Genomic DNA, 17,777 nt, shown 5'->3' on the forward strand with positions numbered 1-17,777 from the left:
GAGGTAACCCAATACCTCCCCATGTTGTGCTGTGGGCCAGCAGCAGCGAGACAAGGGACAGACAGGGCTGGTGGTGAGCTGGACCCATAGCATAGCAGCCCTCAAAGCTGCCCTCTGCAACAGCCACATCCCTACAGCCTGACCCCAGCGAGCAGACGAGGCTTTAAGGCTCAGCTGTCAGGTGCCCAGGTACTACAGGACTGCCATGAAGAGCCTGAAGGCCAAGTTCAGGAAGGCAGATGTAAGTGCTGTCCTCAGGGACATAGGGATGTGTCCTGGGTTGTCTATAGGGATGTGGGGACCTGTCCTGGGGTGTCAGTGGGTTTTATGGGGATATGGGGACACAGAGCCCTGCCCTGGGATGTCCCATGGGTATGAGTGGCCAATAACCACGGCTGCTACTGGGATCATAGTTGTGAGTAGGGCAGAACAAAGGAAGGGAAGGCAGCACCGAGGAGAGGTGAATATGTCCCAGATCCTGTACCCATTTCTGTCCTATGGGATGCAGGGATGGCTGCCAGCTTTCCAGCCACGGCAGTCAGATTGGGTTCCCACCTTGGAGCCAGCAAGTCAATGCTCCTTAATTATTTAGCACCAGACTGGCACGATGCTGCATATTCCTGCTGTTTCCCAGGCTGGGAAGAAGGTGGCTGTGCTGTCCCCACTGCCTATGGCAGCACCAGGGGGACGTGGAGGTGGAGGAGCCTGTGCATTTTGGGGTTGCACAGGGGTTCAGTGGTACCCTAAGATTCAGGCGGGGGGATCCTGCGTGTCCCTCTTAACCCCAGTGCGGTGGGAGATCAGTTTCTGTCCCCCAGGGCAGGGCTGAGGTCCTACATCCTTCCTCCTCCTTGGTTGCAGGCAGTGGGAGGATGTTTGTCCCCATAGTTTTGGGATACATCCTTTCCTCTTCTTGGGCACGGGGTGGGAGAGCTACTCCTTCCCCCCCTCCCACACACACACACCCTCTAATTGGGACCAGACTTGGTGCTTGGTGGGACCTCAGTAGCTGCTCCGAGGCAGGGATGCAGGGATGCAGGGATGCAGGGTTGCAGGGATGCAGGGATGCAGGGATGTAGGGATGCAGGGATGTAGGGATGCAGGGATGCAGGGATGCAGGGATGCAGGGATGCAGGGATGCTGGAGCTCTGGGCGCTGAGGAGGGAGGGAAGGAAGGAGGGACGAAGGGACGGCAGGAGGCGGATCCCGGTTGTCACTGCGGCAGGACTCGGTCCCCGCCCCGGTGGCGGTACCGGACCGACCCGTGGTCTGGGGTCCGTAACCTGGAACCCCGGCCAACCCACGCCCAGGCAAGAGAGGCAAGGGATGCATGGCTGCCCGCCGCCTCCTCCTCAACACCATGAAGCAGATCTGCCTCTGTGCCGCTGCCTCCTTTGCGGTACGTCCCTGCCCTCCATCCCCGCTCCCCTTCAGTCCTGCACACGGGGTAAGCTGTCACCCCCAACCCTCGCCCGGACCCCCTCTATTCCCAACCCTGTCCCCTGGGCTCCGCTGCATCCTCCCCGAGGTGCTTTGTCCTTGCAAGACAAAGGGGTGGGGGTGAGCACCACGCTCCCAGTTTGCCCAGTGACCCTGGGAATCTGGTTTATTCCACACCCCACGTCAGGGTCCCCTGGCCCTATAGGACAGGTGCTGTGGCACAGAGCCCTGCCTAGCACTGGGCATCAGCTGGTGAGGGGCAGGATGCGAGCTGCTCCCAGAGGTGACATCCATTTCCCAGCCGCAGTCAAGCTCTGGTTTGTTGTCCCAGGCTGTGGGGTGAGCCCCAGGTCCTGCTCTGCTGTGGGCCATTCCCTGAGGAGGGGATGTGTGGGGCCAATGGGCCAGCAAAGCCTCACCTAGCCCCAGTCCTGCTCAGGAGCAGGGGCAGCATCGTGCCCAACACATCCTGGGCTGCAGTCATCCCCAGGGACTTGAGCTCACTGTCAGCTCTGCTTGCCCTGACTTCACCCCTTCCTTGGAAAGGAGAAAAACAAGGCTGAGAATAGAGAGACCCAAGCAGGGATAGGGCTCAGGAACCCCTGGGTGCTGCCTGTGGATAGCATCAGGGTCACTGGGGTGGCAAGAGAGGCAATCAGGGAGCATCCAAGACCTTGGAATATTCAGAGCTAAACTGGGGCAGCTCTGCTGCCTCCCCCATCTGTGAACTGCAAACAGGTTGGGGGATGAAGGGGAACCTCATTCAAATCAGCTCTCCTAGATAAACCCTTCATGCATCACAGCAGACACAGCAGCAGCTGGGAAAGTGCACCTAAGGGGTAGGGTTGGGTGGGAGATAGCAGGGGAGGGGATGAGGATTAGCACCCATGCCTAGTCCAACATCCTACCTGCCCTTGATGATAGCACAGGGATCACAGCCTCGCGTTGGCTTCATTGCAGAGTCAGGACTGGACCAAGAACGATGAGAAGCTCCTGCAAGCTGTGGACTACAATGATGCTGGAAAGGTGGCATCCCTCCTCGTCAAAAAGGGCCTGGTCCCCACCAAGCTGGATTCAGAGGGCAAATCTGCGTAAGTGCTGGCCTGTGCCTCCAGGTCACCAGGGATGTGTTGGGGCTTAAGGTGAGAGAGATGGGTCTGACGGCTCTGGGTCTTGCTGCAGGTTTCATCTGGCTGCCACCCGGGGGAATGTGGATTGCCTTGAGGCCATGCTGGCTCACGGTGTGGATGCCATGACCAAAGACAGCTCAGGTGAGGGCATGGCAACCATATGCCCCTTTCTAATGCTGTAGTAGCCCAGCTCAGCCCAGCAGATCCTGCTTTCCCATCTGTCCCCTCTGACCTGTCTGTCTGTCCCTCTCTGCAGGTTACACTGCCCTGCACCTGGCATCCAAGCACGGCCATCCACAGTGTGTGAGCAAGCTCCTGCAGGTACTGGGGTTGGGAGGGATGGTGCTGTACCTCGTGTCACACCACACTGAGCCCAGCACCTTAAGGGCAGCCCCAGCATGGTGCCCTCTGTCCCTGAGCTCCCTTCCTTCAATGCTGGTGCTGGTTGGCATGGTGGTTCCTGGCTCTGTCTGGCACTGTATGATTTGGGGCAGCCCTGCTCAACCCTATAACCATGCCAAGTAGCCACATGTAGCTCGCAGAGTCTATCTGTCCCCCATCCTGCTGTAACCTTCTCCCTTCAGGCCTCCTGCCCTGTGGATGTAGCTGACAGCAATGGCCAGACAGCACTGCACCACGCAGGTGAGTGAGGACAGTGCCAAACCTATCCTGCCCACATCAGTCAATGCTCACCTTCTGTCCTCCACAGCGATCAGCGGCTGCATATCGTGCTCAGAGATCCTCTGCGATTACAAAGCTCCCCTGAACATTAAGGACAAGGTGAGATCCCTCTGCTCCTCACCCTGTGATACCCTACAGAGCAGCAAAGATCCAGGTTGCATCTGAAATGCAGCTGCTTCTGGGTTGGAATGCAGCAGTTGGCAGCACCTGGGGTCTCCAGAGCACAGGATGTGGAAATCAAGCAGCAGGGTGCCCTGAGATGGGGGATCCCCAGAACATCATTCAATTTCTCTCTGCTTAGAATGGCTGCACGCCGTTGATCCTTGCTGCAAAGATGAGCCACTCAGAGCTCTGCCAGTACCTGCTGCACCGCGGAGCAGCCATCAACAGCCGGGACCTGCAAGGGAAGTGAGTCTTTGTTGGTGAGGATTGGGGGGCATATGGAGAGATGGATGGTCCTCTCACTTCTGCTCCCACCCCTCTGCTCAGGACAGCCCTGATGCTGGCCTGTGAGAATGGCAGCGTGGAGACAGTGGAGGTGCTCATCAACGCTGGTGCACGGGTGGCCTTGGTGGACTCGCTGGGTCACGATGCTGCACATTACAGCCTGTCCACGGGCAATGCTCTCATCCAGCACTTCCTGCAAGAGGCTGCTCAGCGCCAGTCCTGGGCCAGTGGTAAGGCAGCTGTATGTTCTCCCTGAGTTGCAGGTCACTGTGCGAGCACCCCCAGTCTGGCTCTACCTACCATGCCCCACCAAAACCTCTTTGATTTCTCTTTCCTCCCATTTTGCCCCACAGAAGAGGAATCATCTGAGCAGATGTCCCAGGTGAGGGCTGCCAGGTCTGACTCTTAGCAGGGTTAGCCTGACCCCTGCCCTCAACCCGTTGGGAGTCCTCATGCTCTCCAAGGTGGTGATTGTGCAGGAAGGGGGGAGGAAACTTGCCGTGTAATGTCCCCCTGTAGACATCTTCACCCAGCCAGTCAGTAGGCAGAGAGAAAAGCAACACCCCAAGGAAGAGGAAAGCTCCCCTGCCTCCCCCAGGTGTCCCAGGCCAGGTAAGAGATGGGATCCTTCTTGGCACGGGCTTAGCTCCGTATCAGCAGTCAGCATAGCAGGCACAAGGCAGCTGAACTGTGACCCATTCCAAACTCCTCCATCTACCTGCAGGAGGACCAGGATGCTTATGAGGAGATTGTGAGGCTGAGGCAGGAGAGGGCACAGTTCTTGCAGAAAATCCGGGGCTTGGAGCAGCAGGAGAAGGAGAGACGAGAGGTACCGATGGGGCACGATTCCATGGGGAAGATGCCACCCCATCACCAGGGATGGGAGGGATGAGGACAGCATTTACCCTTCCCTGTTGTCTCTCTGTGTCTTGCCAGCAGGCGGAGCTGGATAAGGGCTCCGTCCGCTCCATGGAGAAGCAGGTGAGGTCACCGTGGGGATGTCACAGGCAGCCTTGGCTGTCTGAGGGGTCCTGGTGCTGGGGATGTCACTGGGGAGACAGGGGGACCCCTGTGTCATGTCCTGCAGATCCAAGAGCTGGAGGAGCGGCTGGCAGCAAGGGAAAGAGAAAAGGAGAGGCTGGGGAAGGAGGTGGAGGCTCTGCAGAGCCGCTTGTCCTCGCTGGAGGTGGGCACAGGCAGTCACTGGCAGCACCAGATGCTGGGCAGGGTGTGCAGCATCTGACATGTACTGCTCTGCACCCCTAGAACGAGAAGGAAAACACGAGCTACGACATTGAGACGCTGCAGGACGAGGAGGGAGAGCTGCTTGAGTTCCCAGGTAGGGCCCTGCTGACCTCCCAAGGCCACCATGGGGCTGTGGAGCGGGCACATGGGCACGGCACCAGCATCTGTGTTGCTGCACAGGGGCAGAGCTGCTCCTCTCCAAGAAGACTCTGAGCCCTTCAGCTGAGGAAATGCTGGCCACGCTGCAGGGTCAGGTGCAGTCCCTCACTATGCAGAACAAGGAGCTGAGGGAGAAGATACAGGCAAGTCACCATCTATCTGCCCAGCCCTCCCTTGGTCCCCTGCCTGCTGGCAGCCTCACCATCCCCCCTCAGCAGGTCCTGGAGAACTTCGAGAGGGATGAGAGTGACCCATCTTCCCCTGGGGACTTTGTGCCTGCCAGCCTCTACAACTCCCTCAAACGGGAGCTGGAGAGGCTGAAGGCTCAGGGTGCAACACAGCCGGGTGGGAAGGGCAGCAAGGAGCAGAAATGCACTGAGCAACAGGTCCAGAGCTGCTGTAAGTGCGAGCTGCGGGTGCCAATCCAGCAGTCTCCCTCCAGCCCCAAGCAGGAGGGTGGCAATGAGCTGGCAGAGGCCCGGCTGGCCCTGAAGCAGGCGCAGGCGGCGCTGGAGGAGCGAGAGCAGCAGGTGAGGGAGCTGAAGGGCCGTTTGGAGGCTGGTGCCCAGGAGGAGGCAATAAGGGAGAAGGCAGCCCTGCTGGAGCGCTGCAGCCGAGCGGAGGCGGTGGCGGAGGCGATGAGATGCGAGCTGGAAGCCAAGACACAGGGCTGGCAGGCGGGTGATGCATCCAAGTTGGAGCCAGGAGTGCAGGAGCAGCGCATGGCCGAGCTGGCGCTGCAGCACGGGGAGCTGACAGCTCAGCTTGGGCAGCTACGAGAGGTGCTGGGCTGCAGGGAGGCCGAGCTGGAGACCCTGAGAGAGCAGCTGGCAGCCCGGCCGGTGGGACGGCAGGAACACGAGGAGGTGCTGGCCAGGCTGCAGCAAGCACAGAGAGAAGCCAAAGGCCAAGTGTCACCAGAGGAGCACGCTCGGGCCACAGCGGCGCTGCAGGAGCAGCTGCAGGCGCTGCAGCAACGTGCGGATCGGCTGCAGGCTGTGGCTGAGGCTAAAGGGCGCGAGGCTGCGAGGCTGCAGGCTGAGCTGGCGGCGGCGGTGCCGCGTGGGGAGCACGAGGCGGTGCAGGAAGGGCTGCGGGCTGAGACGGCTGCATTGAGCCAGAGGTTGAACGAGCTGTCGAGGAAGCACGAGAAGACCTGCGAGGAGGTGTTCAGGGTGCAGAGGCAGGCGCTGTTCATGAAGAGTGAGAGGCAGGCGGCAGAGGAGAGGCTGGTTGCGGTGCAGCAGCAGCTGGCAGAGGCGAGGGATGAAGCACGACGCCTGCAGGATCTCCACGGCCATGCGGAGGACTCAGCCCGGTTGGTGAGGGACAGGGATAGGAAGGTAAGGGATGGGGAGGTGGTGGAAGGGTGGCAATGCAATGGGGAGATCCTTGGGGAGATGGGGCTGAGCGTCCCTTGGTTCCCCATAACCGCACTGTGCAGATCACCGAGCTCTCCAAGGAGGTCTTCAGGCTGAAGGAGGCCCTGAATGCTCTCCCAGAGTCCAAGGCAGTGCTGCAGACCCCCCCTGATACTACTGCCATGCAGTCCAGGATCCGGGCGCTGGAGGAGAAGCTGGCGGTGGGTAAAGGGGTGCCTGATGGGTTCCCAGGTCCCCACCTTGAGCCCAAGCCTGCTTGCTCTCTTTCAGGAGACCGAGTTGCAGCACAGCAAGGTGGTGAAGCTGTACCGGAGCCACCTGCTCTGTGCGGTGCAGGTGAGCTGGGATATGGCTATGGGGACGATGCCATAAGGGTGGCAGCAAAGGATCCACAGACTGTCAGCTCAATGAGCTCCTGAACGTCCCTTTGAACCCCAGGGCCACATGGATGAGGACGTGCAGAGGCTGCTGTGCCAGATCCTGAAGATGCAGAGGCTGCAGGAGCAGGGCAGATGAATCCCAAGCAGGGATGATGGGCACAGCCAGCAACCTGGCCAAGGTGGGGAGGGGGGTCAGGCCCATCTTCACACCCTCACGGCCCCTTTTGCTTCTCAGAGCAGCACCCCGGTGCTGGCACACATCCCCAACACTCACCTGGCACTGCGGGGGTCCTGTGCTACCCTCACACTGCTGCACGCAGCCCAGCACAGTAGCAATAAAGTGTTTCTATTCACAGTAGTAGGACGGTTTGTCTGTTGGGGGGGGGATGAGGATGGGAACGTATTAATCTATAGCGCTGCTGCCCCCTGCTGGAAGAATAGCGGTACTACAGGCGCAGAGGGCTCACTACTGCCCCCTGCTGGCAAAGATGGGTATTTCAGGCGTTGATTCGCTCATGCGTTGTACTAAACAGACACTGCGCTCTCTCGTGACTCCTATCTCTATGGTAGTAAGTCCTCCCGACCTTGCTTAATGGAGATTAATACAAATGATTACCAATTACCAACAGGCTAGAGCTCTATTGCTCTGAAAGAGGAGCCACAGTGCGTACTCGATGTTATGCCTGCAATACCACCCGACGTCCAGCAGGGGGCAGCATCGCTATAGGTTGATGCGAGAAGCAGCAGGAATGCTGCTAAACTCCTGCATGTATGGGCTGCAGCTCCTGCTAAGCTGGGAGGGTCTCAACCCAATGCTGACCTGCTCAGGGGAAGGCAAAGCCTTTATAAGGCCTTACAGCATGGAAGCAGATTGCATTGGTGGGGCCTGATTGGCTGCAACAGCCTCTGTTTGAACCTAGACCCCAAACTCTAATAGGAGCCCTAAAGAAACTGCATCAACCCCCAGTGTAGAAACCTGCCCCTAAAGCTGGTGCTAAAAGCATCTCTTTATGTAGCCATAAAAAGAATGCTGAAAGTTTACAGTAAAATAACCTTAATTGTAAGGCAAAGCAAAACCCACCCTTGTTAAAGTGACCATAATCTTAACCCTAAAATGACCTTAATTATAACCCTGATCACCCTGATAATAATTGTAATAGCCCTAAAAATCCACTGAAAATAATGCAGGAAAGTCATCATAAGAGCAACTCCAACAGTAACTTCCACCCTAAAGATAACCCCAATTTAAAGCTAATCAGAATGGCAATTACTCTGGAAATTATTGTATTAACCCCAATAATAGCCCTAATAGCTCTTAATAATCCTCACCACGCTGCCACTGTAACCAGTGTAAGAACTGCAAGGGCACTTTTGTGGGGTCTGATTATGGGGGAAATGATTCCCTTGGTGGGATGTGAGTAGTGGGACCAGAGCCCTAAACCTGACCTTGAACCTCATCCTAAGAACCCTGACCCCAACCCCAAGGGGACCCCAACACCATAAGTAATAATGACCCTAAAGAGAGACCTGAGATGTTCATTGCTTCTGGGGGTGGGCTCAAGGATTAGGGTTTGTTCAGTGTTATGGGGTGGATGTAGGGCTTTGGGGTAAGGGGTTTGGGGTAAGGGCTTTGGGGTAAGGGCTTTGGGGTAAGGGGGTTGGGAGTGCCATAGCAGGACATGGTGGGAGATGGGGTTTGAGGGTTGTGGTTAGGGATGAGGTTTGACTGCATGAGGGTTATCCCACTTTGGGCAGCCTTCCCCAGCCCCCCTGTGCTACATGGCAACGTCCCCAGGCAGCTCTATGGAGCTGTGCAGCCGTTGCCAATCAGTGGGGGATGAAAACTGGCAGAGAAATTCAATGAGAGAAGCAGCAGCAATAGGACCGAGCGAGCTGCCCGGCTCTGCCTTTCTTCTTCCCCATCACCGTGTTGTTTGGGAGCACCCTGTGAGCCCCATGTGGATTTCCTACCCCCACCATTCGCCTGTGAGCTCCCACCTCCTCCTGCCCGAGCCATGGGCGGCACAAACTGCCTCCATCCCCCATAAAGCCCCGATTGTCACCATCCACGTGCAGGGTTTGGAACGCCGTCAGGGCTGCTGGCTCACCACAGCCTCTTCCCAGCAGCCAACGTTTGGCATTCCCCATCCAATCCCCTCCATGCAGCTGCGCTCGGTCACAATGGTCCCTTCTTGCACTGGGGCCACCACCGTCCTCTCCATGCCAGGAGGAGCGACCTTCCCTGGTTGGAATGAAGCAGAAAAATCCACTCTTGTATGTGAGCCAAAGATCAGGAGGAGAAGCCCCCAGCAGCCTGAGCTTGAGCTGATTCTGCTGCAGAGGGGCTGCAACCCAATTGAGAGAGACCTGGGACAGCATTGGGGTGCAGCAGGGAAGAGAAACTGGGGGGGACCCCAAGGGAAGCCCCATTGGACCCTGAGGTGTGGATGTTTTGGTGCCCAGCTCCTGCAGGATTGGAGACGTGCTGGAGGCTCTGGCTCGCTTGAGTGCTCTTCAATCCCTCCCAGCATTGCACTCTCTGTTACAGGGCACTGCAGTGCAGACCCTAATGAAAGACTGTACATCTTAACCGTGTTATTAAAGCCCTCTGGGGATGGAAGCAAAGCAGCAAATGCTGATGGGGAGGAGACAGACCTGGCCTTGAGCAACCAGAAGCTCCCCTGGGTGTAACGCAGCACCCAGCCAGCCCCAGTGACACTGATGTCACCTGTTGCCCTCCCCCCTTTACCCCCCAAGACGCCCAGTGGGGCGATGGAATGGCTGCATGCAGTCCCCAGGAGCTGCTAATTGGAAGCAGCAGTGGGAAGTTTTGTCGTTAACACCTGGGACTGATAATTGCTGTGTTGCTGCGGCTGCGTCTTGGGAGCTGCCAGAATGCCAGTCCCCAGGCTCTATGAACACCCCATCTACAATCACAGCTCTTCCCCCCCCCTCCATGTGCGAATTGCTGCATCTCTGGGGATGGATCTGAGCATCACAGGGGGAAATGTAGCCCTTTGGGGTTGGGGTAAGGAGTGGGGCACCCCATTGAGCCAGAGGGGTGATGCTGGGATGTGCTGCTCACCCACTGGAGCATATTTAGGGTGGCAAATGAAAGCCAAGGAGGGCATGAAAGGAGCTGAGCTGATGGGTATCCCTTGGGGTGGCTCTCAGGCTGTACGAGCTGCACCCCAATATCACTTTATCAACATGGGGACACACTGTGGGGCAGTCTTAGAGCTGGGGAACCCCTTCTGCAGCTGTGCCCCAAAGCAGAGGGGTTGTGCAGGTCCCCAGGGCTCTGCAGGTCCCCAGGGCTGTGTCTCCATGCAGTGCTGTCCCCCCACCATTCAGTCTGGCTCTCCCCCCCCCGCTGCACATCTGTCCCCAACGTTGCAGCTGGAGCGGGTGCCTTCTGCCTTTGTTTGTTTGTTCACAGTACAGCAGCTCCGAATCATTAGATAATTAACGCTCCGGAGAAGCTGCAGTCAGGAAGTGCTGTTCCTCCAGAGGCACGTGCCATCCTCCTTGGATCCTTTGGGACGCCCAAAGAGGGGGGCACAGCATCCCATCCTCCATGCTGGGCTCAGAAGGGCAGGATGGGCCCATGCTGGGAGCATCTCCTGCATGGCCTCCAAAAACCCAAGTGCTGGAGGCTGAGTCCATCCATCCCCTGGGCTGCCCAGGAGCAATGGGAGCTGCCCCAGTGCCTGTGGTACATCATTGCTCTGTGCAGCGAGTGTGACCCATTTACCTGGGTTCGTTAGCATGGTGAGAGGCTGCTTAATTTGAGGCTGAGAGCTCAGCACGTGCTGAGTGCAGCGCCCTGGGCATGATCTGGACAGGACAAAAGGGAATGTGGGTTAAGCACAAAGCATTGCTTGGCTGCACCCCGAGGATGGAGCACGCACCCACCTCGACCTCCTGCTTCAATTAGTTAATTGCTCTGTATTCCCATGGTGGGGGGAGATGCTTGTGTTGTACCCAGCGCTCATCTGACACAAAGCTGCTTCTAGGGGTGCCCACCCTCCCCATGGTCACACTGCATTGGCAGCAACCAGAGGGGGGTTGAAGTGGAAGGAGGGAGCACAGAGCTTTGTCCTGAGTCCAAATGATGCCATGATGCTGCTGCACTCCAACCTTCAGCATCATTTGTGCCTTGATTGTGCATTGCAGGGGGGTCTGAGCAGCCTGTGGGGCTGCACTGGGTTGGGGTGAGGTGGTGACTTCTGTATCTATGGCTACAGCGTGTGATGTCATCACAAGCCAACGTGACAAATGACGTCATCAGACGGGGAGAGCCCTTCTTACGGCATCTCGCCTTTCAGGTGGTGCTGCTGCAGGACGCTGGCTGCTGGGATACCCCAAAGCAATGTGTGATGTCGGGTGGTGGCAAAAGGGAATGGACGATGGAGGGGGGGGGTGCAGGGCTGGGATGGCACAGAGGTGTCTGGCTGGGGAGAGGATGTTGGCACAGAGCGGTGCCACCAGCTCGTGGACACAGGTCCCGTCCTTGTGCTGGTGACATATTGACTGACAATTCTTAATCAAGTGGATTATTAATTAGCAGAAGAAGCCGGCTGCTTAATCCTCCCCATCCTTGGCCGGGCTCGGAGCCGGGATTTTATGCTAATCGCGGCTGTTATCGCGGCGATGTCAGCAGCTGAGGCCAAGGCTGACAGGAGAGCGCGGCGGCAGCGAGATCCGTAATTGCAGATTTAATCAGCTGTAATGTTTTCCGAAGCCACCACGCGCCCTTGTGAGCAGCACAGCCGCCTCCGTGCGCTGCATCTCTCCCCAGCGCTGCCCGTGGTGACAGCGCCATGCGCACGGCCACGTCCCCGCTGTCCCCAGCCCCGCTGGGTTCCCCCCCACCGCTATGGGTCTGCCTCTGGGCCAGGCTGGGTTGTATAGATGAGGCCGGGGTCCGCCTCCTCCGTTCCCATCTGATGCTGTATTTCGAAGCAGTGTTGGTCCTCATCGTTGTCAGATCCGGGCTGACGCTGAACGTGGTGTCTGTCGGAGGAAATCTCACATCCCTAATTAAAGCTCAGCTCATGCAGCGTTGATTCCCTGGAGATGCTTCCCTCGCCTTCCTATTTCCCGTCAAGATCAAGGGGATAAACCCGTGTTACCGTTAAAGTTAACAACAGCAGCAACAAAGGGAAGTGCTGACAGCCCCGCGCTGGCAGCGGGTGCTTCTCCAGGCTCAGTGGGACGCTGGTGGAACAGCAGCACCTGGGGCTGCCAGTAGCCCAGGACTGGTGGATATGGTAGGATAAAGGGGGGATGGATGATGTGGGTCAGATGTGAGGAGGAAATTGTTCACTGAGGGCAGTGAGGATCCAGCACTGTGGGTGCCCCATCCTTGGTGATGCCCAATGCTACAGATGGTTCCTGGGTAGCCTGAGCTGCTGGGAAGCACCCAACAACACATGGTAGGATGGGGCTTGCGGGGCTTTGGGGTCCCTTCCAACCCAGCCATGAAGATTCTGGATGCAGGGTGAGGTGTGCTCAGCATTCAGCTCCTCAAGGAACTCAGGAGCTTCTTCCCTCCCATGTGGGACATGTCCCAGCTCCATTCCCAATAGGACAGAGGGAACCCTGAGCCCTGTCCTTGGCAGCACAGCTGCTTTGTATGAGCTTCCCTCCTCACTGCACCCCATAATGAGCCTCCCTTAGCTGCAAAGCATTGGGCATCTCATGCTCTGACCCCTCTGATACACGGGGCTGCGGGGGGCCGAGTGGCACACGGCTGGGTGAGCAACACAGTGCTGCCTTCCCTGCAGGCAGCCAATGGTGGGGGTGGGGGGGGAAGGGGAGGAGGGCTGGTGCTGTTGCTGCTTCACATGCCAAGCAATCGCATCCCGGGCATCTGCGTTGCTCCCTGGCTGCCAACATACTGCACATAGGGGTGGGGGAAGCTCTGGCACTGATGTGATTAGCAATGCCCACATCTCACACCCTGCTGCAGCCAGCCGTGCCCCGGCCACCGTGCCAGGGAGGTTTCCGGCCCTGCAGGGAGGATTGCACACAGGCTGGTGCTCCCTGCTGTCTCGCATGGCTGCTGCCTGCTTAATTGCGCTGAAAGCACAACAGATGGCAGAATGGCTTCAAGATGTTCTTTTGCAACATCGAGGTGCAGCCGGGCTCCTTTGCTTGCTTTCCTCTAGCACCAAACAACTTAAAAACGTGCAAAGGAAGGAGAACGGGGAGAACCTGAGCTGTAGTGTGAACCTGCTCCTTGCTGACCCCAATGCACCATGGCACTGCTGCTCCTTTTCCCCAGCAGCTGGGCTGTGGGCAGCTGCGAGGGGAATTAAAACACTTGCTGCCTTAACAGTGCTGTGCTTTCTTCCTGCAGTAATCCCTGCGCTGTGCTGCCCTTCCTTCCTCCACCTCCATCACCTGCCCTGTCCCCGTGCCATACAACTGCCTTTGATGCAGCAGCCGGTGCTGAGCCATGTGCCGACAGCAGCTGGGAACAGGATATGGGGTGGGAGGATCTATCTGGGCACTGGCAGACCTGGTTGGGTGTCATTGCCTTTGGTTGTCCCCAAGAAGCACTACACCGGCACTGGCAGCACCCAGCTTAGCTTTCCTACCCCATCACCCACTACCAGCACCCATTGTGGGCCACACAATGGCTCCCCCACCTGCCTCCCTCTGTGCTGCTCCCCCACCTGCCTCCCTCTTGGCTTCCCCATCACCAGCGCACCGGGACGATGCGTATTAACGCACGTGTTGGATGCATTATTCATAAGGCAGGTGACCTCATTCATTCAGATTGATTTTCCTCCGTGTCACTCCAATTTATGCCATGCTCCTGGAACGGGCAGGCAGATGGAACACTGAGTACGGTGCTGGGGCGGAGGGTCCCACCCTGGGGACAGGACAGGGATTGCTCTACACCTGCCACCACTGAAAGGCCCTTTGCCTGCTCATTAAGGGCTTTTCCCCCCTCTTTTAATTGCTGGATCTCAGGTGTGTCTGTAAGCATCCTCATGCTGCGGGAGGTGACAGCTTTGTGCTGGCATCCCAGCCTCGTGCCATGCAACATGCTCGCCCAGGACTGTCCAGCCTCATGGCCCCATGGCCCTGCCCCAGCCCCCAGCATCCCTCCCATGCTGGCTGATGGCTGCTGCCCTTAATTGACACCCCAGGTAGCCCTGTGCCGCAGAGCCTAACGAAGCCACACGCAGAGCAGAGCAGTGGGACGGCTGCCCATTTCTATTGTCGTTGACAATGGGAACTGCCCGGCCCTGCTCACCGAGAGCACCATTAGCCCAAATATTTGCTTCCCGTTTCCAGGGTGACGGGGTTGCCAGCGCTCACCCACATGCCTCCTTTGATCATTTTCCTCTTGATCTTCTGCACACCAGCTCTCCGAGCTCCTCTCCATCTCCTGCTCCTCGTGGGGAGGCGGGAGCTGGTGCAGCATCCTCCAGCAAGGGACTGCAGGCAGGAGGCTTCCCTGTGCTGTGCATCCATTTTTTTTCCCCTCCCTTTTGGTCCCTTTTTACCCTACCTCACCTATGGAGATGGTAAAATGGGAGGTGCGGGGCTGCTGTATCCCAAAGGAGCTCAAGCATCCAAAGCAAACCCCATGGCCACCACCATCATCTCATCACCACCACCATCACCTCCCCATGGCATCTACACGTGACTACCCAGCATCTCCCCACAGCCACCACCACCATCTCCTCATCACCACCACAGCATTTCCCTATCATCACAACCACGGCATCTCCCAATGGCCATCACCACCATCTCCTCATCACCAACACCATCATCTCTCCATGGCCACACCACAGCATCTCCCCACAGCCATCACCACCATCTCCTCATCACCAACACCTTCCTCTTCCCATGGCCACCATCACCCTCTCCCCATGGCCATCACCAAGAAGGACCCCTGGGGGAGATCACTCATCACCAGCCCCTACCTGGACATGGAGCTGTTGACAAACGATGTCATGAGGGAACCAAACCAAGCCACCAGGCTGGGTCTGGTTTCTTCTACCCCAAAATTCAGCTGACCCAACAAGGGTCCCAACAGGGAACCATCCATCAGGGTAGAGATGCTGCCAGGCCATTCAGTCTCCCTGCACCGAGCCATTGCTGTTGGAGCATCTTCTTCCCAACACGGGGGGCTTTGGAGAGGAGCAAGAGGAGCCCCAAACTCTGTGGGGTTTTGGTGGTAAGGCAGCGGTAGTGCTGAGGAGGGAGCAAGGAGCTGAGCAATTTCTATGTGGTGTTTTCAAAACAAAGTGGAAGTGCCAGAAGAAAAAGTGCCATTTCAGTAGCGTTAGGAAACGAAGGTCATTTCCAAGCAGTGCTTTTTTTGTTCTGAAGTTGACCGAAAAAATAAGGGAGGAGTGCAAAGCTGGTAAAATGAAGGAGCAGCTCGGAGCTGAAATGGTCCATAGGAAAAAAAACACCCTTTGTTTTGGATCAGATGAACCTTTGCAACTTGGATTCCAATGGAGGGACCTCAGTTACCATCACCTCAGGCTAAAGGCACCCTGAGTCCTCCTGGAGCGCTGTGCTCTCAAAGTGTCGTTCTGCAGAATCACTTCAATCAGCACAGTGAGCAATAAGACGAGCCCAGGGGTCAGGCTTTGCGCTCATTAAGCTGTGGGCTCATTAATTATTGCCAGAGATGGCCCCAGGCCTTGTGCTATTCCTCCCCATGGGGTGGAAAACCCATAGGATGCAAACATCTCCACCCCATTAGGGGTCCACCAATACCATAGGGATGCTCCCAGCCATGGTGCTGGTGATGGCCAACACTGGGGTCCCTGTGGCACAGCCTGCAGCCATCCACGCACACGACAGCTTCAGCAATGGAGAAAAATTCCTCCCTTTTCCCTCAGCTTTTCCTTTCTTCTTTTTTCTTTTCTCCTTTTGTTGCCTCCAATCAATTTCATTTTGATTTAATGGTCAGGGGAGCTGCTTTTTAAATTGTAATCACCGCAGAAAAATTGAACCCCGGCAGAGCTGGGCTGCCCAATGAGCTGTGATGGAAGAGATGGGTTCTGGAGAGCCCAGAAGTGCAGCACTGAGACTGTTGTCCCCTTCACTCTGTGTCTGGGGACAGTATGGGGAGTCTTGGGGTCAATGGGCCCCCAGCACCCAGCATGTGCCCATCACCATCACACTGGGGTATGTGGAAGGGGAAAAGAACTGCTTATCTATGTCAAAAAATGCCTGGAAAGACAAGAAGGGGCTGATATCTGCCCAGATTTCGTGGGCAAAGGGGAGTCCCTGTCACAGGGTGACATCAGAGCTGTCCCTATTGAGGTGATATCCCCCCTGGGACATCCCGAGCTGCTGCAAACGCTGCTCGATGGAACAGAAATCTTAGGCAATGCTCATTAAGCTTCATTACGGGACTAATGGCACAGCACCAGCCTTGGTGGGGAAAGCCCTGAAGCACTGAACCCCCTCCTAGAACAACCAGAAGGGTAGGGGACGTTATCACAGCACTGTGTTTCCCTCTCCCCTTCCTCCCCCACCCCCAGACTGGGGTCCCAATTGGGACTGCATCCCAATCCTCACACCACCTTCATTTTGAAACCCCCGCCATACAAACACACACCATTTTCCCCCCCTCCCTCATTTCTTGATGGAAAAGCAGCAAATCACTGCATCCACTGGCTCCAAGGCAGCTCACAGCTCAGAGGAAATCACAGCATGAGGATGAGCTGGGAGGAAAAATCCTTCCTCCCCCCCCCCCCGCCACCTTCTCCCCTTGCAGTGCTTGTGATGCCACCAGCAATGGTGTGCTGCAGCCTTCCCCAGCTCTGTGTCCCTGTCTGGGAATAGGAGCAGTGCAGCAGTGGCTCCTCATCCTCTGTAGGAAACAATGGGATCCGACTGCAGCCGATGCTGCTCCTTTATCACCAGCATGGAGAGCAGCCTTCAAAAGGATTAAATACCATCACAACGCCCCGCAGCCAGCTTGACGTGGTGGCTACAGGGTTTTATCTCACTCTGGCAGCCTGAATGCTGATAGGATGCAATGGGATCCCTTAGGATGTCGCTCCTCTGGGTATGGGATGCAACTTAGGAAGTGGCAGTAAATGGGAACGGATGGGGGAAATGCCTTCATCCAACTGGCCCAGATGGAGGAACCTCAGGGGTGTCTGGAGATGGGCTGCAAGGGGATGTTGTCTGAGGAATCCTCTGGTTGAATGAAGCAGGGGACAGTAGGAAGAATGTCATCATGGACACTGGAGGGAACTGGAAGGGACATTGTCAGGGGTTAAGGAAGAACAATGTGGCCATACCAGAAGGGACTATAAATGACCAGAAGGGACACTCCTGAGATGGGCATCATGGGGCCAGGGGGGACCAGGAGGGGTCATTACTAGGGGACCAAAAGGAATGTTGCTGGGGAACCAGGTTATGGGACCAGGAAGGCCATAGTTTTATGAGACCAGAAGCATGCTGTCACAAAGAACTAGGAGAGACACCATCAGAGGACTATGAGCAACCAGTAAGGACACTGGCACAGAGCTTCACAGGACCAGGAGGGACATTAGCACCTGCTGGGTGCACCTGAGGACACCAGAACCAAAGGGAAAGTGTCAGTGAGGGTAAGGGGAAAGGCCATGGCACAGCAGCCAGGAGAGACGTGCTCGCCCGCACTTTGCTGCATGACTTTGATTAAGTTGCTTCCCTTCTTTATAGTCCCTCGGGGAGATGTTAAACAGCTGCTAATAAAGACGGATGTTTCTGAAGTGGCGTCTCCAGAGCGTTCAGATCCATGTGTTTTGTTAGGGTCATAGAGGTGCCCAGGGACAAGAGATGGCAGCTTTGGGTCAGTAACAACCAGATGGCCCCCAGGTCCTCTGCCTCTGTCTGGAGGCAGAAGGCTCTGCATGGGCACTGGGGGGGACACTGGAGGG

The 17,777-nt window shown here is 57.0% G+C and overlaps 1 protein-coding gene across 3 annotated transcripts; it reads left to right on the forward strand.

The window, feature by feature from the left end:
- Nucleotides 1-1,227: 1,227 nt before the first annotated feature.
- On the forward strand, nucleotides 1,228-7,221 carry ANKRD24 (ankyrin repeat domain 24). Of its 3 annotated transcripts, none has more exons than XM_072357505.1 (19): nucleotides 1,228-1,447; nucleotides 2,401-2,531; nucleotides 2,623-2,711; nucleotides 2,827-2,891; nucleotides 3,155-3,212; nucleotides 3,280-3,350; nucleotides 3,553-3,659; nucleotides 3,741-3,928; nucleotides 4,052-4,080; nucleotides 4,218-4,310; nucleotides 4,423-4,527; nucleotides 4,635-4,679; nucleotides 4,786-4,884; nucleotides 4,965-5,037; nucleotides 5,124-5,245; nucleotides 5,321-6,445; nucleotides 6,547-6,684; nucleotides 6,755-6,820; nucleotides 6,923-7,221. In XM_072357505.1, the coding sequence occupies exons 1-19, from the start codon at nucleotides 1,331-1,333 to the stop codon at nucleotides 6,998-7,000; spliced, it is 2,799 nt and encodes a 932-aa protein (XP_072213606.1). In that variant the 5' UTR covers nucleotides 1,228-1,330; the 3' UTR covers nucleotides 7,001-7,221. The 3 variants fall into 3 exon arrangements, with proteins under 3 accessions (XP_072213606.1, XP_072213607.1, XP_072213608.1); XM_072357506.1 differs by having other exon boundaries at nucleotides 4,638-4,679; XM_072357507.1 differs by having other exon boundaries at nucleotides 1,228-1,399.
- Nucleotides 7,222-17,777: the final 10,556 nt, after the last annotated feature.

The sequence above is a fragment of the Excalfactoria chinensis genome, chromosome 26 (assembly GCF_039878825.1).
Source record: "Excalfactoria chinensis isolate bCotChi1 chromosome 26, bCotChi1.hap2, whole genome shotgun sequence".
Classification (NCBI taxonomy): domain Eukaryota; kingdom Metazoa; phylum Chordata; class Aves; order Galliformes; family Phasianidae; genus Excalfactoria; species Excalfactoria chinensis.

Bases quoted from the DNA above. Each gene is read 5' to 3' on its own strand.
- ANKRD24 (XM_072357505.1), top strand. From the start codon at position 1,331: ATGGCTGCCCGCCGCCTCCTCCTCAACACCATGAAGCAGATCTGCCTC. The intron at 1,448-2,400 runs GTAAGCTGTCAC...GCTTCATTGCAG, and splicing joins CCTTCAGTCCTGCACACGGG to AGTCAGGACTGGACCAAGAA. The intron at 5,038-5,123 runs GTAGGGCCCTGC...GTTGCTGCACAG, and splicing joins AGAGCTGCTTGAGTTCCCAG to GGGCAGAGCTGCTCCTCTCC.